This window comes from Lagopus muta, chromosome 9 (assembly GCF_023343835.1).
Source record: "Lagopus muta isolate bLagMut1 chromosome 9, bLagMut1 primary, whole genome shotgun sequence".
NCBI lineage: Eukaryota > Metazoa > Chordata > Aves > Galliformes > Phasianidae > Lagopus > Lagopus muta.
In genome coordinates this window covers 10935864-10959293 of record NC_064441.1, presented here as the reverse complement: position 1 = coordinate 10959293, position 23430 = coordinate 10935864, and the positions used below count along the sequence as shown (strand labels likewise).

At 36.0% G+C, this 23430-nt stretch overlaps 1 protein-coding gene across 9 annotated transcripts in view; it reads right to left on the bottom strand.

The window, feature by feature from the left end:
- OPA1 (OPA1 mitochondrial dynamin like GTPase) overlaps window positions 1-23430 on the bottom strand; it is a 50035-nt gene that overhangs the window by 16813 nt on the left and 9792 nt on the right. For 6 of the 9 annotated variants that reach the window (XM_048954526.1, XM_048954527.1, XM_048954524.1 and 3 more), the window contains 23 exons: window positions 21383-21493; window positions 17417-17470; window positions 16755-16859; window positions 15888-15974; window positions 14992-15105; window positions 14707-14787; window positions 14179-14253; window positions 13803-13874; window positions 13559-13658; window positions 12963-13093; window positions 12389-12461; window positions 12228-12300; window positions 11399-11514; window positions 10943-11007; window positions 10253-10329; window positions 7866-8031; window positions 7101-7253; window positions 6339-6447; window positions 5719-5798; window positions 4223-4363; window positions 3044-3160; window positions 1812-1905; window positions 1226-1336 (listed from right to left, as the gene is read on the bottom strand). In XM_048954526.1, coding sequence (XP_048810483.1) covers window positions 1226-1336; window positions 1812-1905; window positions 3044-3160; window positions 4223-4363; window positions 5719-5798; window positions 6339-6447; window positions 7101-7253; window positions 7866-8031; window positions 10253-10329; window positions 10943-11007; window positions 11399-11514; window positions 12228-12300; window positions 12389-12461; window positions 12963-13093; window positions 13559-13658; window positions 13803-13874; window positions 14179-14253; window positions 14707-14787; window positions 14992-15105; window positions 15888-15974; window positions 16755-16859; window positions 17417-17470; window positions 21383-21493 — 2305 coding nt within the window. Of the gene's footprint in view, window positions 1-1225; window positions 1337-1811; window positions 1906-3043; window positions 3161-4222; window positions 4364-5718; window positions 5799-6338; window positions 6448-7100; window positions 7254-7865; window positions 8032-10252; window positions 10330-10942; window positions 11008-11398; window positions 11515-12227; window positions 12301-12388; window positions 12462-12962; window positions 13094-13558; window positions 13659-13802; window positions 13875-14178; window positions 14254-14706; window positions 14788-14991; window positions 15106-15887; window positions 15975-16754; window positions 16860-17416; window positions 17471-19336; window positions 19422-20369; window positions 21351-21382; window positions 21494-23430 lie in introns of those variants that run through there. The other 3 variants (XM_048954529.1, XM_048954530.1, XM_048954532.1) reach the window with 2 other exon arrangements.

Genomic DNA, 23430 nt, shown 5'->3' with positions numbered 1-23430 from the left:
TAAAAGCTTGCAGAAAGTAGAGAACATTGCTGATTTGACTACAGAGCTAAGCAGTGGCAGTTTTAAAATCTTCCCATAGGTGCAATAAAACAGAACATGTCATCGTACATCGTTTTGCACTGAATAATGATTATTTCATTAGAAAAATGTACTCAGCATCTGTGACCTCCTGAATCTAAAAGAAATACAGTGTAATGATGGTGTTTTAGCTACATAATTTTACAAATGCATAGTCCAAAAATTGATGCATACATGCACAGAAACAAGGCATCACACAAACAAGGCATTCCTAGAGGTCTAGCCTGAGTTTGTAAAACAAAAGCTCCAGTCATTACTGCTTTGAAATGGAAGGTTACTCCTGATGCTGGTAAGAAGCAAAACTGACAATGCAAAAAAAATTTAAGCCAACTTCAGTGCCAAATAAAGCCAGGTCAACTTAAATACTAAGTCTTGTTTTACTGTTCTGTTTACACGGTTTTGAAACACGGCATATGTGAGGTTAAATTAAAATCAGCAAGTTTTTATTTGCACTGATACTTGCTCAGGAAAATAAAAAGCAACATTCAGCATCAAAGCAACACATTTGTCAGATGGAGAATCACCCAGGTAGGGGCTGTCCCCTTAAAATCTTTCACTGTTTATAACCTGCATATGTTAACTCCAGCACTCCCTTAACACTGAGTGACTCCAATCACTGTGCTACTGTAATCCCTCCAGAAGTTTAAAACTGCTGGCTTTTCTTCCTTGTGTCTCAGTGTAACAGCTGTTCCAGGTTAGTAGGCTGACAGGTATTGCTCTGCATGTTAGGACTAAAACCAGCTGACCACTAAGTAAGGCAAGGGCATTTCCAACAAAGAATCTGTGGAAAGGCACCCAACAAGTAAAAACAGTAATCAAAACCTCCTTATACAGCCAAGAACTGTATCACCCACAGACAGTTCTGTGAAGGCATGGATTAACCACATTGAACTGTAAGAACAGGAACTGTTCTTTACAACATTGTTGTAACTATGTTTTTCAATGCAATATATTCATAGTAACAGTGAACCTAAATCTAGTACAAATTTTTTTTCTATCACATTTACCAACCATGTCCAACCAGTCAGTGAAATCTGACTGTATTTAAAAAAAATTCCATCTGTGATACTTATCAAATGTGAGCACATGAACGGCTCACTAGCTTAGAATTGGTTTCACTTCAATCTAGTTCCAGAAGACTACTTACTGAGATCCTCTGCAAGCTGGACCCTTTTGCCAGTTAGGAGCTTAACCTTTTTTTCATTGTCCTCAGCAAAATCTTCAAGCACTTCCTTTACATTCTTCTCTAAGCGCCTTACTATTAAAAAAAAAAAAAAAAGTGATCTTGCTTTTGCAACTGCAATTACATATTACAACTGATTTCTTTTTTTATATCAAACATTTTTAAATCAAGGAATACAGCAATATTCAACTCAGAAAGAAGAATACAGTTACTACTTATTGAAACTCTGCTTGGAAGAAGAATATTACAAGTGGCATAATGTAAGCTGAAAATACTTTAAACCAGAAAGTATCTCAATTATTTGTCATTCCCTTTACATCAAATCATTCTAATTTAAAGCTGTTAAATCATTAATCATTCTAATTAAATAATTTGAAATTAATATGAATTAAATATCAATTTTTATTCACTGTACATCCTTTAATTACCCAACTAGGACACAAAGATTAGCCAGACATGCTAAGCACGAAAGGAACAAGCAGCTAGAGGAATGCTAAAAAAAACTCTGTAAAATATTTTTTAATTTCAAATAACTCACTATGAGCTTTACCTTCTGTATTAGTAAGCTGCTGCCTCAGTGTATTTGCTGTAATTGCCAGCATTCGCTGTATCCGCCAGAAGAGGACAATATCATTACATTCAAGCTGAAACGAAGGAAGTTGTAGTGTAAGACCTCCAGTGAAAGGCACTTTTAACTGTGCAGGTACATACATGGATCCTGATCTTGCACAAAAGCCCCACAGAACAACTGCTGGAAGTAACAAACACATTTACTGAACCTACTTCTCAGAAAACATGCCAACCCTATTTCTTCATAACAAACACATTGAAAGGCAACAGCTCAACTCCACACAGGGTCTCCCTGCCGGGCAAGTGCCTCTGTGTTGGGCCAAGGTCTATATTAACTAACAACAGAAAAGACAGTTCTTACATCTGCAAAGATGACAGAAAGGAGAACATCACATCAGGACACCTTCTAAGACAAAAATAGGAAAGTAAAAGGAGGCTAGACATCTAGATATCACAGAGTGGCAGCCCTCTATCCTATGATTTCACACTCATCTCTTACAGGAAAAGATATTTCTGCACCAGATTTCTGGTTCCATGAGGGGCATTGTTTCTCCATTTAAAAGGAAGATAAAATCACACAAAGTCAGAAGTCCTACCCTTTGAGTAATTTCTCTTTAACTTAAAATACAGTGCTAAGAAAAATGTATATTCTTGTCTTTGTAGGACTTTGTGCATGCAGTAATTTGTTGTGCAAAACCAGCAAGTCCTTTACCAGGAAAGATAACACTTTACAGCTACGTCACTGTGAGCCCCATAGTTGTTTGTTGTTGGATTCTTTTTCCTCGTTGATCACATGCAGCTCCAAGCATCAACTCTAAGCACCTATTTACTGTACTTAATCCATTGAAACACCTTTAGTTAACTTTTTACCTGAATGTTTAGTATCAGTGAGAAAAACAAATATCAGTGTAAAAGTGAGAGAAATGGACACCAAAAAGGCATTGATAAATCCTGTACAGTACTGCTTTTAACTGTAATTTCAGTGCACGTTGACAAATGGTGGATTCTTAGTTTGTAGCTGACTCCTAGTGGTCGTTTTGCATAATTACCATTTAGATGGAATTAAAACCACAGGATCTAAAAACATCCAAGATGTTAAGATACAGAACACAAAACAAAGGTTAGACCAGTTTAATGTATTTTTGGGTCTTTTTCCAATTAGAGTTAAAATACTAAGGCAAAACATTAATATATGTCTGCTCTTTAATTTACCTCCGAGTCTACAAAATGTCGTTGATAGTAATAGAAACCTCTTCTACAAAGGTTGCAGTGGTTCAAAGCAGTCTTCAGGAAATACCTTCTATAAATTTGATGCCATGTGTCTTTTATCTAGAGGAAAAAAAAAAAAAGAGAGAACTTAAAAATACAGTTTTAAATTCTGTGTTACAGAATCAGACAAACTGAGCTGCCGGTGGCATGATGTAACCTTTGCCTTAACATCAAGGATACATTTTTGAGTCACACACCTTATTTTACCAGCTAATCCAGATTAAAGCACAGAGAAATATTTAATGGGTCCTATGTAAACAACAATTAGTAACAAAAAAACCCACATACAAGTATGACTCCTGAAGAAAGTATCAACTGCTTAGCTAGAAAGAAGATTCAGCTTGCAGTCTGCTCATACAGCAGATGTGGATTTCTATGCTGACCTTTACAAAGTAGGTATGATAAATGCTACAGAAAAGAGGCAGCCAGTATTTAAATAGCTCTTCTACCTTTAATAAGTGCATGCATGAATATTGAAAAGGTGGCTGAATTTACTGCAGAAAATAAATCACTGTTTAAAAAAAATCCACATCTATTACTATTATCTGAATTTTCTTTTATTTAAAACATTATGTTTAATTAGATGAAAGGTCTAATTTGGTTAAGAGCCCTGCACTGCATTAAGATTAATCACTTTCCAGAACGTTTTAAACCTACATCATATTCCTTCAGGGCACTCTAGAAAACTGTTTTTTCCACAAGTATTTTTCACAAAATTCATCTCTCTTGGATGTGGCTATGAATGTCAAACTGTACACACAAAGGAAATGAAAACGTAGGAATGTGGATATTTTTATCATATCTTGTTTGTAAGGGCTTTGATTTTCGTCTGTAACACATGAACAATGATTTTTAAACAAGCTGTGGCATAATTCAGGTCTGTACTGCAGGCCAGAAAATGTGCTCAGCAGATTCTGACAGATTCCAAAGTGCTGTACTGCACTTGTCTGACAGCCAACAGAAGTGCGTGAATTGCGTGCAAACAGCCATTTAGCAATCCGTTTGGAAACATCTGGATTATGAACTCAGTATTTACATACAATCTTTTGTATAGCACTTAAAAGGATCATTCAAGTGCTCATAGGGAGCTCCCATATGTTTTATTATAATGTGGCATCTTACCAGACACGGGTCCACTGTTATTCCTCTTGCTTCAAGGTTCTTTCTGACAGTTGTCACTTCATCGTTTGCCAGATATGCTGCATGTTCTTCATTGCATTTGATTAACTTCTCAAGTTCATTTTTTGTTTCATTACGAATATTCTAGGAGCAGAATGATTAATTGGAACCGGTTATTTATGCACACAAAGACCATCATCATCACCTTCTTGACAAACAGACTGTGTCCTACTAAGTCAGAAGAGTGTCAAATACCTTCGACACTTTACTATTTTTATGTGATCCAAAAGCATATTTGTGCACAGACATGTCAAATAGAGTATTTATATATGGCTAATTAACCATCTATTTTATTATTATGCACAGAAACGTAGAAGAGGAATAGAAAGGTAGAAAAAAAATCATAGCTGTTGCTGTTCATGAAGAGGAAAGAGGCCAACAGGTATGGTCCACATTCATACATTAAATTGTTAGACTGAGCTGCTCTGCAAGTCCCTACTTAGCTTTAAGCTGAAGTAGACATTCAAGCAAAAAAATTACCTGAAATTTAGTGTCATTTTTTTTTTGATACTAACTGAATGAGAAAAAAAACAAGCACAGAAAGCAACAAAAATAAGCAAAAAGCCCACATAAACCAAACCACAGACTTTCTGACACCTAGAAGAATTGTCAGCTTTGCCTATTAGCTAGCAAGAAGTTCACATGGTCCTAAGTCCATGGCTCATATCTTTAAGTTGTCTTTCATTAGCTTCAACCTAAGTAGGTTGCCATGACTACCTTTCTTCCATACCTGGCTGCACAGCTGACCATAAAACTCCCTCCTAAGAATCAATTACTTTCTACTGTATTCTTTCAAATTCTACTTACTTCTTTTAAGTATGATTCGGTTTCAGAAATATCTAGAAAAAGTAACATAAAAACCCTTCATCACTGAGCGCTGAAAGTGCAATTTAAACTCAAAAGCAGCAAACTCCAGAGGCTCTGAGCAAGTGAGAAGTGATGAAAGTAGTCAATCCGAAGATACAACTGTGAGAACAGCAGTGATAATGCTATCACATACTAATGAAATACAGATGGAGCTCTGCTAGGAAACTGCACGAGACTTCTGCTTAGTAGTGAGTTTTGCTCTGTGCTTGAAAAAAAAAAATACACAGGAAAATAACTTGCATCTTACTTTCATCAGTTTCTCTCTACTGAGAGAATAATATGCAGCTCAACAGCATATTGGTAAGGATGTAACTCAACTGAAAAGCGGTTTAAAACTCAGAATCTATCTGTAATATGAAACAAATATATAGAATTATTTGTGGTATAAATAAAATTTAATAAAGAAAGAAAGCAGTTGCAAACAAGATTTAATTTTAAATCCTGAAAATTGTGTGAAAAGGGTTTGTATTTTTGAAAACTCACCTAAGTAATGTAAGTTTTCTAAATGTTGGGAACTACCATTTTATTTTTTGTTATTATTATTAACTCTTGCCCCTGCCTCCTCCTTTTACCTGTTCTTTGGTGCGGCCTATCCAGTATAGCCACCTCTTTCTCCAATCTGGACCCACCATATCTTCAATAACAGATTCAGCTAAAAAAGGAAATATGAAGTATCATATGAAATACATGGAACCAGCCAAAAGCATATTTCTAAAGTTAGATACAAGATCAAGAATGAATATTTCATGCTACAGGTCAGATACCTTTTGGCAAAAATTAAGAAATGGCTGCCAAGAACTGGTACTTCAAAGCAGCATGTAAGAAGCATGACAGCACTCTAAGTTTCGAGTCAGGAGCTTCAAATCTTACTTCCTGCAACTTGCATCAAAATTAAATTTTGTTTGATAACCTAACAGGACCAACTATTTTGCTGAATGTATGCAACCCCTTCACAAATTTCTCTGCACCTCTTCTTTCATTCTCTGTATTTCTATCATTTATCTTCCAACCACCTTACTGTAAGAGGAAGAGCAGTAGCTTACTCAGGCTGTATTCTGACATTTGTATTGCATCAGTGCCACCTCAAACCATCCCTACTACCTCAAGTTATGCTCGTACAAAAGCTTGCACTGCAGTGATGAGGAATCTGGCTCAGACTAAAAACGTGACTGGAAGACATCACACAACTCACTGTCCTTGAGACGACTTTGGAGAGTCTCCTCCATAAAATGAATAGCTGCATCCCACTGCTGTTTATCAGATATTGACCGATCTTCCAAGGCATTGTGCTGGATCACTCGCTGCAATGCAGAACATCTTTTTAGCATAAAATACATAATTTATTCAGGATATTATAAAAAACCAACAAAAACCAACCAAAAAACCCCACCACAATTTCTGTCATTCTCTTTGCCTTCTAATATCTATAATGACAGCCTTTATTGGGCAGGTGGAATTTATTCAGTTGTCACAGCACTGAAAAAAATATTTTCTTGTGCTTTTGACTCCTTTGTATAGCCTAGGTAATGCAAAAAAAAAAAAAAAAACAACAAAAAAAAACAACATCAAAAACATTCAGCAAACAATATGAAACCCCTTCAGATTATAGCACCTTTAACAACAGCAGTGAAATGATGTTGCTTTATGTGGCTAGGGCCAATAAGCCAATAGTGAATTCCCACAAGGCTGCCCTTAGGAGGCCAGGGAATTACAGAGGGCTTTTTTCCTGAACAAAATAAAGACAATTTTATTATATGTTATTTCGGGCAACAGTTAACAAAAGATAATCATAAGGTGAACTGAGAAACACCGACTTTCATAGAAAAGGAGACGATTACATTCCCCTATCATTTTATGATCATATTAAAAGAACTAAAAAATACTGAGCATGCAACTTATCAAATGATTTCAACAGCACTTAGTCAACAATATGAAAAAACCCACTACGTTATACCAGACTATCCTCTGCTCTCTCATTCCATTTATGGCGTTTAATGGTTTCTTCCTTGACAGCTTGTTTCAGTTTATCAAAGATATCATCATGCTCTTTTCCTTTTTGTTCTGTCATGAAACGGGAAAATTCTTCTTGCAAAGTCTCCCATGCCACCTAGAAAGTTAGCAGACAATAACTACCCTTATAGTGACCATAGAACCATGCATCAATCAGTAGAGCAACATTTGCTACAGTTCCTACACCAATCTGTGTACAGTCTGAACATAATGCACAAGCATATAGTACTGACTTTTCACTTGCTAACTTATCCATTACTAAAAAGGTCAATGCTGACATTTACTTCATTATGTAGCAGGTGAAATTCTGTTAAAATTGCATGAATCTATTCAATATAAACAAGCAGTGCAAAGGATGCAAGTTTTCAGAATAAGGACTGGTGGTGGCTTATTTGTTGATTTTCTGTTGTTGGTGGTGTTTTTATTTGGGGTGGGTGGAAGGGTGTCTTTAGCAGGGAAATTCACCAGAAGAATAAGACATGTCAATCCTGCTGTATATGCTTCTTGATATCAAGATCACAGTAGCCTTCTGTGACATGCAAGCTGGATAGAACAACTGTAGGTAGCCTTTCAAACAATGCCTTTACCTCTCTGGATCTATGTTTTCATGTTATGACTCTGCACCTTTTTTTAAATACAAGATACGGTAAATAAGGAAATGAAGCAAATCTTTATTTACAGAGCTGAAATAATTTGACTAAATTCAAACCTCTACTGCTTTATTTGGCAGTTGCTTGTCAGTCCACTGCTTCAGTTTGATGTCCACAGTGGTGTTAAATGTCCCTGAGTTCATTGTCTGTGCTGCTGGAAGGTAGATATTCTCAATCACATGAGTAGATACCCTCTCCCATAACGTCTTCTGAAGAATCTCCTCCCTAAAATGCAAAGTTTTAACACTTATGATGGCTTCCAATACAAAACCGTCTAACGAGCACACATTCAATTTGCCAGAAATCCTGACAGAAGATCACAGAACACAGAAAGTACTCCTTAACATCACTGAATATCTTCAGCCAACATCTGCTTAGCACTAAGGACAAAGCTACGCATTTTTCTCCCAGAAGAGACAGCTTTGGAAGTTCACCTCCACAAGGTTTTTGGCTCCTTCTGCACAATAAGGTCTCCTTGCACCTTTTAAACAGTAACAGGAGAAGCATGCAGAACTGTGTGTGCATATGCATGGCAAGCGGGGGAAACAGCAATGGAGCAGACTGTAAAGCGTTGAAACAATTTAACTAATAAGTCCATGCCTCCATAACAAAGCATGTAGGTTTTGTTTCTGTTGCATTCCAATTTCTTTGTTGGAACAAGCTGTGGTTTTCCATCTGAGGTTTTCATTGATTGCTCCCAGATTTGATAAACAATGAAGCAAGTTGCAAAGTCCAACCTATTACTAAGATGTGCACTGACATTCATTTACAAACATGCCTCAAGTTACTATAAAACTAAGCACCACTTTCCTATGTATGATGTGTTTCAAGAAATAACAATGGAAACAATCTCACTGCAATGTCTTAAAATGACAGTAAATTTACTCAGGAAACTTTGCAGCTGCAGTGAACCAACTCTGGCAAACCAGTGTTACTGGCTATAATATCCAGTACCCACAGAGGCAGTCATCTCCTCTCTGCTCCCCATGGTCTCCAGAACAAGTTGTAGTTTCTTTGCCAGTTAATTTTACACTAGATCAGCATGCTAAATCAGCTTACCATTGGGTTGTAAGAATGACAGATTTGGTGGAACAGTGGAAATGAAGAGCCCAAGACTAAAACCACCTTCTGTGGTGACACAGGACTAGCAGAGTCACTTAAGTCCTTTTCCTATAACCAGGTTAAAGTTCAGGACACAAACCCCATTCTGATAACATCCTCACTCCAGGGCATCTTTGGAGAAAGACTGAGGAACATTTCACATATACTACTTCTCTTTGCTACATCCAATCAAACAATTGGAAGGAACTGAAATTCTAGTAGAACAGAATCATCTGTATTCATCAAAAGCACCGCTGGCTTTAGGCTGCCTGTAACTGCCAATAAGAGTAATTTTTGTGACACAGGCATCTAACTCTACTTTATAGCTTATGAGGTGCTATAAAACTAGAATCACCACTATATGCTAACTCTCAAAAGAAGCACATAGAAACATCCATGTTATGCACCCACCTAATCCACAACAAATGTAAAGAGGGTACTTCAGCATTACTACACAGCCAATAGCAGCAAATACCAAAATGGCAAAACCACATTATGTTTGGACTGCAACACAATTTCAGACTTCTACAGCTCTTAAATCACCTTCTCTGCTCACATCAGCATGCCTAGACTTATTATAATGTCATTAAGAGCAAGACATATTACCTCATTTCTTAATCAACGACCAAGAAGCAGCTCATTTCTTGTAAATGAAAGCAAAGGCATTAAAGGAAATTTTGTGATTGTCAGTTGCAGTACAGGCTGTCAGAGTAATCCAAACACGGGCTGCTTTCCTCTCAGCCTGCATCTCCACTGACTTTACTAGACAATAACACTACACTGTTAAAACACATCTGCCAAATACTCTCTTTCCCAGCCACGTCTGCCTTGCAGACAAGGGTAGCATATAAAGGTGCTTCATTTAGGTAAAGAGATACTACATGTAGGATGAAATTCTCAAACATCCAGGTTAGCTATTCTAAAAACCAAGAATTAAATCTTTCAGCTTCCAAATCTCTGATTGACAGAGGTTTAGAAATACAAAATTTATTTCCTCCCACCTCAAGGTGTTACATATTATTTTGACCGGCACTGTGGCAGAAAACTGGAAGTTATGAAGGATTACTGATTCAAATGAACATCCTAACACATCTTTATTACAATCACTCCCTTTCATTTTTGTGAAACATTTATTGTTCAAACATGAACTGACACACAATTCTTGTAAGTGGATTCCACAAACATGTGCTAACCTAAACACTTCCACATGGACAAGAGAAAAAGTAATACATTGCCCTAAGAAAAGAATCTCCTTATTGATGTTGGATAATTTTATTAATAAAAATACTTTGTATTTTAAAGCTAAATTTCTGCAAGACAACTAGAAACTGAAAAGTTACCATACCAGTGCTTCGGTGTGACCTGAGTCAGACTTATGACTTCATCAAGAATCTCATTCTTTGCTTTTTCAAACAGTTCATTCTGAGAAAAAGGAAAAAATAAGAAATAATATGATTTTGTTTTTATTTTTACAGTTTGGTCCTATTTTGAATCAAAGAGAAACAAAAATGTTTTCTTTGAGCATTTGAGCCTAAAATGGTACTTTCTGGTTATGTTCTGAACAATGTAAGTGCTTGTCATAAGCTACCCTGGTTTACCATGCATCATGCCTCTGGCCAGGCATGGCATTTGAACATTCAGTCTCTAAGAATTAGAGAATGGGATCATAACTGTTTTGTTACTCTGACTGAAAGAACAGGGAATGTAAATCTGTGCCATTTCAATTTATCACGATCACAAAGAAACAGATGTATCCCTGTGGGCAAGTTAGGTCAATTAACTATATGCTACAAGAGTGAAGGACTTGTTAAGCATTAAATTACCACAGTTTTGAGGCACATTACTTCACACAATGTGAGAACTCTGTATTTCCTTCCCCTAGGATAATTTATACTGTCCTCGCACAGTAAAGTGTTGGTAATTTATGCTAACTTTAAGAAACCTTTACAAACAAGATTAAATGGAATGAATTTTAATTCACACAGTCTTTGCAGCATACAAGTAGCACACAAGTTAAAGCAGTAATGTCATTTACCCTGTCAAGCTCTCGCAACCGGGGGTAATTGTTCTTCCATTCTGTCTCAAGATTGAAACGTGTGGCTGCAAAGAGAAAAATCAGAAAACAGGACTTCATTATTAAACAGCCTATATGCACTGCATGACTATTTTAAAGGTTTAGGAGTTACGACAATTAACATCAATCTTGCTTAGGACAGAGCCTCAAAAAATTCAAAATGGATCAGTAAATGGATGACAGTTTTTGCTGACTGTCCTATCTATTGACTTTTCTGGCATTTATAATAAGTGAATCCTTTATTTTGTGAATTATTTTTATATACTTTTGGAAAGATTAATTGAGGCAATTACCACCTTGTGAGAAGCAGTCATTTAAAGTATGAAACAACTGTCCAAGCATACCAGCAAAGCATGATTGTAGAAGAATTCTGTAACAGCAAATTGCTATTTCAGTTTTTCTTTTGAAGACATTTACCTTTAAAAGCATCTGCTTGCTGCTCCACAGACTCTCTCACCATTTTCCAAAAGCAATCTGACACAGCTAGACTTAAGTTCTTTGTTGTTACTTGGTGTGCCTTCAGCATGCAGGTTCTGTAAAGAAAGACAGCAATAGGAATTTTTTTCCATGCATACTCTGTTTCCGGGATTTCGTTTTCTCTTCACAAGGAAAAAGCTTTGTTTTTTGTAGCAAAGGATAACACATCCAAATGCACCTAACCTAAATTCCATTCTCTTCCTCCAACACATATTCAATACACAATCATCAATTCATGGTGCAAAAGATGTAACAAATCCTTTCATTCTAGAAGATGCAGCGTTAGGGACTGCAGTCCCACTGACCACAAACCTCCCTTTCATGAGTGGAAGCCCAAGCTTGTCAAATCAAATCTCCTCCTCCTCAATGAACTTCCTGAAAACCATATACAACTATTGCTTCGAATACAACACTGCTGTCACAACAAGAAGACTGCTATTTACAAGCACTCACATCAGGGCTGGATTCATTCCTCCCAGCTGTATCAAATCTCCAGACATAGTCTGGGAACTAGTTCATCTAGAACCTCTGGAGAGAGGCTCAGAACTACAGGAGAATCAATTGCTTCCTGAAGATACCTCTCTGTCTGTGTGAGTGTTAATAAACCAGGCAAGCATGGTCATCTCAGCAAGCTACTTAGTTTCAGCAGGATGCATCTCAAATAGCACTCCTGCACTGCGGTCCCTAATAATCTGTTCAACAAGAAAATCAAACTCGAGCATTTATAACATGGGCCCAGTTTAGTAAAAGGAATAAAATCCCAACATACTTCAACAGCTTGGAATTTTGAAAAAATTCCTCTTCGTACTCTTTAATAGATTCAATGCTTTCACTGCTGTTCCCTGGAGAAAGAAAAAAGTGCTGCAACAGTTCTATTTAGACAGTTCTCCCTGCTAAGAAAAAAATATGTAGAGCCAGAACTCTACTTACCTTTTCCAGTAACAACTGCAAAATAACCCAAAGCTTTCATTGGGAAGAGTTTGCCTTCAATTATTTGCTGGATCTATGAAGATAAAGGATTAAAAAAAAAAAGGTAATTTTGCACAGGCATTCTTTGCCTCAGTGCACTTTTAGAGCCAACCTTATTTATATGTATGCATAAATTACTATATATAAAGGATTTCATTAGACGGCTGTAAGTTCTATCGATACTTAAAGAAATAAATTTAATATAAAAAGGCCATCCACGCAACAAACAAAGCATATCACAAAACACAAAATAAAGTAAAAAAGCCTACTCCAAAATACCCTGAAGCCTTTGGAACAGGTTCCATTTCCCAGAGGTAAGCTGCCAGAAAGCATGCTACAGCCAAGCTGTATATATACATATACATATATACATATATATATGTATATATACATATATATATATATCACTGCATATAGAAATAAGCACTCAAAAATATCTAGGACAGGTAGGCAAAGTCCAGTGTTTTGACAGAACTACAACTATTTTGTGCATGACTTCAGCCATCATAATATGAAAAAAATTGTTTCAACTCACCCTGCTTGGACTAGCCACATTTTTCTCAGCAAGATCAACTTTAGTCAGCACAAAAATTGTCCTTTTTCCCTGGGGATCCATTTGGCTGACTAAGTCTGTGACAATACTGCGTTCTGCATCCACAGATCCATCTAAAATAGTTATATTTTAGAATCCATGTAATCTGACTCACAAGAGCAAATATACAATAAGCATTAAATACGTTTCACATTACAACTTAAGAAACAGTAAAAACTAAATATGTGTAACTTTTGGGTATGTACAGTGAACGCTTGCTTCCTAGCATCATAAAGATTTCTGTTCAGTGTACTCATATAAGTTGTATCCAGAATCGCTTTTGGAGGAATCTTGCATTTGATTACTACCATCATTTTCTATTTAATGATAAAAACCTTTTCAAAATTGCTTTTTGTTACTGACACTACCGTGTCTTACAACTGTACAACTTACAAACATTTCACAGCATGAAGTTTCGTATGCCATATGAACTGCCACCCATGGAGAAAAGAAGATTCAATTGAGAACATTCCAAAAGGAATATAGGAATAAGAATTAAAACATTCTGCCACTTTGATATTTATTTATACTGTTATTACCTTGAATACAAAGGATGATGGCATTTGGATTCTGCATGTAGGCCTTGCTGATGCTAAAGATTGTTTCCTTTGTATCTGGAGCCATCCCTGATGTCACAGTCTTTAATACATACATAGAGATATACATTAAAAGACAACAGAAAGATGTGAGAAAGAAAAAGAACAGTTGATCAGCAATAGCAGTACTTAATTTACAGAACTTAAAGTGTTTTTTTTTTTTTTTTTTTTTTTAATGCATACTTACACTAATGACTCCAGGTAAATCAACCAATACCATTCTCTGTAAACCAGGACCTTTCACACTTAAGGAGATAGTCTGTGCAATAAAATTGAAATGACATGTTTATACAAACACATACCTACTTTGTCAATAGCTAACATACATGCATATACATAAAAATTATACATACTGACATACATGTCTAGCAACAGCCTTCAGTTTTAAATAGGAAATCAGATTTTATTTGCTCGCATTTGTGACAGAAAACTGATTTTAACAATTCAAATACAGTTTGTATGGAACAAAGAGACAAATTAGATTCACCACAGTATCTTAATTAAACACTTACAGAAGATATACACGTACACATATTTGCCACTAAATATGTGACCAACCTTACCTCAGTGCTAACAGTGCACCCCTCCTTCACACTATTTCGCATTCTGATTTCTATCTCGTTCCTCAGAGCTGCAAGCTGTTTCAAGAAAAATTAGAACATCAAATGTATTTCAATACCAAATTTTCCCAATTGCGATAGGAGAAAAATCACAAACATTAGTAAAAAAAAAGTTTACTTAGGGATTGTTCAAGATCTGCTTATAAACATAAAGCAGTATGTTTATAAACACAGAGCAGTTATGTCTCAAAGGCACCAGGAAAGCATCATGCATGGTGAATAATTAGTTTGGTAAAATGTGGCACTACAGCAGATTGCCTGCAGTCTTGCACACCCCCCCCCCAACACCCTTCCCATCTAAGTGCTAGTAAAAAATCATACTAAGTGCCACTTTAATATCTAATATAATGCTTTGCTCCACTCAACATATCTTATTCTAGTTAAACAGGAGCAAACAGCCCATAAAGATACACAGTTTTTCAGAAAATTAATCAAAATATTGTTAACTTCCAGCTACCTCTTTATACTTACATCCTCTTCTTTGGTCAGATCAAACTCCCGAGAGCTGTCTTTGAATAAAGCCACGTGGTGAGGACCTTCACTAAGAGTTACCTAAATGGTAAAAGCTTTACTTGAGAAAGAATGTTAAATGCAACACAGAGTAACATTAGAAGTACATATGCATACTTCTGACTGCAGACATACAGCTTTTGAAAGCTTGCATAGCAGAAAATTATCGTGGGGGCTGCAAACACAGGAGCACTTACAGAGGCAGTAAAATATGGCACATGTCGATTCAGAGATTAAGCTTCTTACCTTGACAGGGGAACGTGTCATCATCTCTCCAGACCCTCTGGGGAATATTCGGGCTTGAGCAATCATCTCTAACACGCTTGTTTTTCCTGCACTTTGATCTCCAACGACTACCACCTTAAGAGAGAATTTAAACAGCACAATATTTTGGAAGCTCAGAAAACAGACTAAAAGTATGTTAATTCATACCAATACTAGTTGTATGATGTTTGACAATAAATGCATTCATCTAAATAAGGAATTATTGGAGAAATGCTACCTTTTATTCATGTAAGAACTTTGATTATTTTTTTTTCCCTTTGAACAGCTCAGTCCACAAAGTTCTTCATCTGCCAGGCCATCTAATGACAGGTAGAAGGGCTTGCTGATCTCATAACAGCCAGTGCTTTACAGCTTGTGCATAATTGTTTCAGCTAGGTGAAAGGTTAAAAATTACTCATTGGTAAGATCTGCTTCTGCACACAGAAGCCTAAGTTGTAACGAGCTGCTGTCACTTCTGTCTCACCAGCTCATTATAGAAGCTGCCAATGCCACAGGAGGCTGTATAAGACAGCAGCAGCACTACAGTGGGAAATCACCAGGGATACCTTTACCTTCTCAACTCTGCTGGTACACAGCCTGAAAACAGCACGTGTTTTACAATGCTGAAAGAGCAGGGAACACCAGCTAAGACCTTTCAAAATAAAAGGTTGAGCAATGCAACAATATCCACATCTAGGTAGGGCTTTACATATAAGTCAAAGCAGACCTGACATACCTGTATTGATTACTCTCAAAAATTCAACATTTTAAATGGAGAATATACTTCAAAGCAAAAACTCTGGCCTAGCTAACTCTGGGTTACACTTACCTGTTCTATCCAATTAGAAAATAGGACTTTCAGTAAAACAAAGACTTACTCGAGGTAGGTGATCTTGAGTGTTATAGCTGGCATCATAATCAGACAGGATATCCAGTACTTCAGAATACATATCAATCAAAGATTTCTACAAAAGTAAAAAGAGAACCCTCAGCCTATTGACAGAACTGATTGGGTTTCAGCTGTATATACTGTAAATTCATCTATAAAAGCATGTTTCCTCTATCCTTACTATTTGATCCATAAACTATCCATACTGCAGCACATTATCAAGTAGCCACCTTTTGCATCCATGGATGAACACACTATAACTATAGCTGCAGGTGCTTCTTCCTGAAAGAGCAAAATATGGGCTCTCATATACAGCATGAGAGCAATCAGGTTTCACAGCTTCCAAGTTGCAAAGCTGAACTGGATTTCTTCCACTAAAAATCCAGACAAGTTTTCAGCCTGTTGAACAGTAAATATTAAGAAAGGTTATGAACTATCAACTTCATTCTATAAAAGTAGGAGCTCTGTGTCTTACAGCTGCTAGAGAAAGAAGATCCATGTGGACCAGCAAGTGATAGAAGAAGCAGCAGAAAAATGGGCAGGAGGAGTTGGAAGCATATCTATTAACAAATATAGCAAAACTGTATTAAAAAAGAACAAAAACCAAAAACCAAAACCAAACCACAATCCATATTTCCCACTTAGATATATTTAGCTAGAACTGATAATCTGCGTATGCTGTTCAACTGAATTTCTGGAAGTACCTCTTTAAAGATGTTGACATACAAAAGCTTTAACATGTAAAAAAAAAAATTAGCATAGAAATGTTGTAATAAATGCTGAATGTTGATATATGCATTAATAAACAAAACTTAATACAATTATAATTCTAAACTGATGGTTAACAAATGTGTACCTTTAACTTTCTCTGATGAATTCCTTTGTCATCTCGTTGCAGTACCAGTTTTCTTAATTCTTTGTTCTCTTTCTCTAATCGCTCAAGCATTCGTTGGTATTTTAGCTACAAAACAGTTACACATATATTGCTGTAATTATGGAAATAGTACAGCTTAACAACATTTTACCTATGAAAAATACATATTCGCTCAAGCAAGTCTCTAAAAAATATACAGAAACCTTTGTAGTCATCAGGTTTCATTAAAATAGAACGCAAGAGAAAACGTTTAGAATTTATTTATTTTTTTAAAGCAACACAGCCCCTATTCTTCAAAGGTTTTAGTAAGAACACAATATCAAACCATAGGACAAAATTCAATATTTAACTACCTTTGACCTACAGATACGCAGTTAGAGATAAATTAGTGGTAAAGGGAAGTCCTGCTCCTCAGAGATCACCCAGGGCCTAAATACAAATTTGCAAATTCAGCCTAGATGCTTCCTTAAAAATACATCCTTGATGCAAGAAAAAACTGTGCCAGCTGAGTCCTTTTGCAGACCCAGATTATAGTATTCTGCTGAAGATGAGATATGCACACAGTTGTGATACCTACTCTGAAAACTTGTTTACAAAGTTATTATGAAGATGAATGTCTACCATCAGTAAGTCAGAAAAGTTACCTGAGTGCGCAGAAGCTCTTCCTGAAGTTGATCAATCTTCTCCTTGTCAGAAACCTATGAAGAGAAATAATCACAGCTACTAACATGTTGTTCAGTTAAGTAACAGATTCACAAACTAAAAGCTCCATTCCACGTAAGGAAATTGACTTCACGTGCATTTTAAAGCAACTAAGATTTAATCTGCACTCAAAATTTAACGTTGATGAAAAGTTCCATCTGCAACAGGAGGAGCACAGGGAAAGGTATCAACTCCAGTGCATGCAAATGCCAAACTAACCTTTCAAGACTAAGTAGTAGGAGTGTAGTAGGCTCTGGGAAAAGCAAAACTAAGTATGGTGCTAAGAGTTCTCTAGCCATAGGCCTCAATAGACTTTTGCAGTCAAATTCTCATCATCTCCCATGTTCATGTCCTGAATTAGCAGGAACTTCATATACAGTTACTAAAACATCTCTCTGCCACAAAAATGACCTCCAAATGAGGATTTACTATTGCTGAAACCTGATGAGGATTTTTATTTCATATTTTTTGTTCAGAATTATTATCTTAAACCATCGTGCTCAACTTCATAAATTGCAGTTAGCCAGGATAGTCTTGGAAGGTTATTTTAGAATTATTTGAATTACAGTATAATAAAAAAATTAGGATTTATTATAAAACATTTTGTAGTCATTTCAAGTCATAAAAGACATTTTTAATCAAATACTTTTCAAACAGATTCATCAAGATGTCAAACAGCTGTTCAAAAGAATCAAGTTTTAATAGCACAAAAACAAACCTCTGATGGAAATTGTTACAAGAAACATGAAACCTAATGGTTGACAGACGAAATATTAAATTTAGGAAAAAAAAGATCAATACAGTTATTTAAGGAATGATATAGGCAAAAGCTTAAGATTTAAAGCTTGTAACATTAACAACTCGAGTTAGCTTCACATCAGAAAGAGCAATTATCGAACACGCAGAGGACATCTGTCATTTTAGCAGACAAATCAATTTAGTTACTATAATTTCACTTTAGTTGTTACAGATTAAACAACAAATCACAGTTATCCATACAGGCTGATATAATTAGAGCACTAAACCTGTAATATACAGGATCATGTATGCACTTTATAGGAAGCAATTCATGCTGACATTTCCATCTACATCCAATTTTTTTCCTTATTCACAAGCGACAAAGGGGAAGTACAGCAAATTAACTTTTCCTCTTCTCTGCTAATTAGTTAAATGATAGCAAATGCATCGGAAAGAGAACTTTAGCACACAGAGAAATCGATTCCTGCACCAACAGCACAGGTATATTTACATATACCTACACTTCAAACACCTCAGAGACATAAGGGGAAAATAAAACAGAAGGACAAACAGTGGTGAAGGGGGCCAGGAAAAGAAAACAAAGGAAAGAAAAGGTAAACAAAGTGGTTCCATGTAGTGTAGAATTTCAAAGCAACTAGAATCTTCCATTCCCTAAGAAAGATCTTTCTATAAGTGCTTCTGGAGCCTTGCTGCATTTTTGACGTGCACACTTACTGCTAATCTCATGAGCACTGCCATGTGCAACACATTTATGTTAGATGCAGCAAACAAAAACATTGCAGTCAGCTACATGTTGCATGATCTGAAGCAAAGAATTATCTAGCACTAGATGAGAATTCTATCAAGGACAATTAGGTAACATGAAAAGTAATGAGCAGCTCTAAAACGATGCATGTGCTTCAGCATTTTGTCCAGGTGTGCTTTGAATATTTGGCTACAATTAATACATACAGTGCTTTCAACATACACTTCGATATATTCCTAACTGCTTTGTAATTTCCACAGAAAGTTAAAACTACCGTAACATTCTTAATTACTAACAGTTAATCTAAGATTTCTATTCAATTTTGGAAGAATGATGAAAAAGTAACTGTTCAAATTACCTCTGCAATAAGCACACACCCCAATATTTGTCTAATCCAGTTCAGTGAGGTCTGGACGTTGAGATGCTTCTTCCTTTCCGCAACGCTACCGTAAATATTTATAGTTAAATAAAAAACTGTACCATCATGTTAACCAGGGATTCTTGCATGCGAGATGCAGAAACTTATTTATTAAGGTGAGCAGAAGCTCCTATTTTATTCTTTTAATGAGGCACTTGTTTTGCACAGCAGCTGCTTTCCAGCAACCTTCATGCCATATTGTATAAAACAAGTAAGCACCCCTTGAAAATTCGATACAGTTAATTGGTTTTGTGTATAAACTATAGAGTATAACCATAAACAGACTATAAAATTCTAAAATTATCACCTACAGAAGAACCACAATGATTTCCAGTAATAGAAATGAAAATCAAGACTTGGACATAATATACATATGAAACAGCCATGCGCATTGCAGCTAAAGAAATCAATTACACTGCTATATGTTTATTAAAAGATTGACACACAAAAAAATCAGCAAGAGTCCATTACACTTTTGCTTTTATTCCCTACCATGATTGTAAGTTGAATAACAGTATTAATTATCTCACAGTTGAGGATACTTTAGCATTGAATAATTAAATTAAAGTGGAAAACATGCAAGTAAATCAACTTTGGAGAATAGAAACAATCATTTTCTCTAGTGGGCAGGCAAGCAAAGCCAATTAAATTAAAAAATAAATGTTAATTTATGCCCTGCAAAAATGGCATTTAGTAACTAATTTCAGTGACAATAACAATTTCTTCTTCCAAAGGAGAATTTGCATCAGTATTTGGAATCATTGGAAGTTATGTCTTCACATCAAGGTGTGAAGGAAAATGGTTTATCACATTTTTAAGTTTCCTTCTTATAGCAAAAGAAAAAAAAAAAGATTTTTGCCTCCAACTCCCTTTACAGGTCGATGCATTTTTCGTATATCAAATACTGTACTGCTTTTCCTGCAACTTCTACATCTTCATATAAACTTCAAGCTACTACTGCATATTCAGTTACCTCAACAAAGTGTACACAGTCTGACAGAGGCTGAAGGAATTACTTTTACTGAAAAGTGAACGACCAGAATATTTAGGCCCAGAAGACCTCTCCTCTTCCTTTAATAAATACATATCTGAAAGGGAATCAATGCAAGGATGAAAATAAAGAAGATGTTATTTTATATCCAAAGAGACTATTAGTTTCATAAATCTGAAAAAGGAAATGTATTGAAAAAAATCATATCATCATCTCTTTCTTGAATTATTAAAGTAAGATTGACAGTTTAGAGTGATCAGGGGTTGCAAATCTAAATTATAAAAATATGTATAATTACAAGAAAACAAAATACTTTTAAAGCTACTATAGTTTCAGTGAACAAATTGATCAAAGTAACTGTCTCCATTAAAAGACTAAAAATAATGGCCAGCTGAAGCTATGGAATGATGTCTAAACTGATGAGATCATAAATGAAGTATGTAAATCCATAAGGAGGTGTTCAACAACCACAGCATATCAATACAGAGCATGCTTTCAGAGGGTCAACAGCCAAAGGAATAGCTTGGATGAACACAGTTTTGAACAGGAGTATTGACTGGCTGTGCGAATTTGTTTCTAAAGAGCTGCTGCTACTTTCAAACTGGTAACACTGTAAATTGGGAATACCCTGTTGCCAGAGAGCAGCTGCAAAGAGCTGAACTTCTGTAAGACAAAGCCACAGTAAGCAAGCAGCAGCAGAGCAAGCATTGTCATTCATTCCCATTCTTTCCTTATATGCACTTCTCAATACATGAACAAGTAACAGGTTTCACAGAGGCACAGCACGCAGTTTCAAAGTGACACAAACATTTGTTCTGCATTTCATACATAAAAGCAACTCGGTTAAACTGAAACAGGATTATACACCTGTACTGAATATATGAATAATTACTTTGACCCGTAATTCAAGTGTTAGATTTCCTTTTAGTTCAAGCACAGGAGGCTGAAGTATTCAATTAGTGTGAATACAGAATATTTGTCCCTTAAGCCATCACCTTTCGCTTCTGCTGGTACGAGCCCGGGTTATATTGGCCAGCGGCTCTGCGTGCCTCCTCTTCGTGCTGCTGGATTTGTTGTTGTAACAGAATGAGTTCACCAAGCAGGCCCTGCCATGAGTTTGTCATAAAAAGGAAAGGAAAAATTGCGGGTGTAAGGAGAACGAAGTTAAACCAAAGGGCATGACAAAGACAGGTGAAAAACAGGTCTGAGAACAGGTCGGTTCAGACAAAAGTGAAATTTCATTAGCAAGATCTCTTGCTAGCTAGCTGGAACTGGATACAGCCAGCAGAACCAGGCATCTTGCAAGTCCTGGTAGAACAACGTTATAAAACATTTCGCTAGATTTTATAACTGGATTCAACATTAAATAAGTACCTAAACCTCATAAAAATAAAATTGAACCAAAATCACCTTAAGGCGCTGTCCAATGGCTCAGGATTTCATTTCAGTTGTTTATACCAAACAAGTATCAACAATTTGTCACAACTTAACTGCAAATATTCAAACAGAGTTTTGGTAGCCTACAGAAAGTGCTGCACAAAAGTTAAACTGGTTCAACTCCTGCCAGAAACGCAAGAGTTTCCATTTCTTTCTTGCTCTCAGAAATGCAGAGGCTGTACAGAAAGATGACTGCTACTTAGCCTTCAAGAGAAGCAAAATAGTTTCTAGAGCATAAAGAAAAAGCCCTCACTTCCATAACATCCCAGTTTATAATGTTACTGTAATCCTTCCTGATCAAAATCCTCACAACCTAATGTTTATTTCTTTACTTGTTCAGCATTTCCATGAAGTTTAGATTTCTCCTCTCTCCACAATAAAAATTCCTTTCAGTTGTCTTTCCACACTGGTTCAAAGATGCTACACAATCTTTGGGACAAATTATTTCAGATAATGCAGTTACAAATAATAATAATAAAATATTCAAATAAAAATAGCTGGAACAGATCTTGGAATAAAACTTTGGTGAAAAGAAATCAAGACATCTACCATCAATTTATACATCAGGTGCACAGGATACACACAGGCATGTACACATAGGGATAAATAACACAGGAGAAAATGGATAAAAGGAGAGACACAATCAAATGACCAAACGTAAACATGGGTTAAATACTGATTTGTATAACATTTCAAGAACAGAAAAAAATTCTCACATTTGTATTTTATTGAACTACAGAGAGATTTAATAAACCTCTCCATGATCAGATTAGCAAACATGTTAGAACTCTGCCAGGAAATTGGGCCAAACAGAAGCAAGCCATTCCATTTCACTTTCACTAAGTATCAAGGAGAGATACCCACATAGCTACACAGTAATATTTTACCATCCTACAAACAAGGAAGTTTTCACTATGATCTGACACCATTCCTCTACAAATTACATTGTAGATCAAGAAAATACAAGAAAAACACTGAACAAAACATATCATAAAGGCCTTTTAGCATTTAAACAAGCACAGTAACAGAAAATGCTTGAAGTCACCACTGGATGTGAAATTGCTTTCTAGAACATCTGGTTTGCATAACTGTAGTAAAATATGAAAAACCTTTCTCAACTTTTTCAATTAACGGGATTTAAATTTACAATTAGCTTACAATCACTATCAATTATGAAAGAAACAACTGAAAGTAACACTAAGTGCACAAATTTGGTGGCACAAACTGTGCAGTCATCATGAGAATCTGAGCATACAATAAGGACAGATGTTAGTGTATCACTGCACACGCTTGAAGAAACCCACAGCACACTGTTTGACATTAAGGGTTAATATGCAGTGATTCAGTTAAGCATGATAAAACCTTAACTTAAAAGGAACTCATGGCTAACGTAATGTGTGTCCTGTTTTCAGAAGAGGCCAAAACCCTGGCACTTGGTGTGCCTTGGCTCCTTCTGTATTGCCTATCAGTGTCAGTGAAACAACAGGAGAAAAATTGACAATAAATCCCTGGCAGTAAAAATAATTAAGTGCTGAAGTAGGTAAAGGAGTGCAAATGGTGAGGAATGTAAAGAGACCAATTTCTGAGAATTTAAGTGAATGATGCC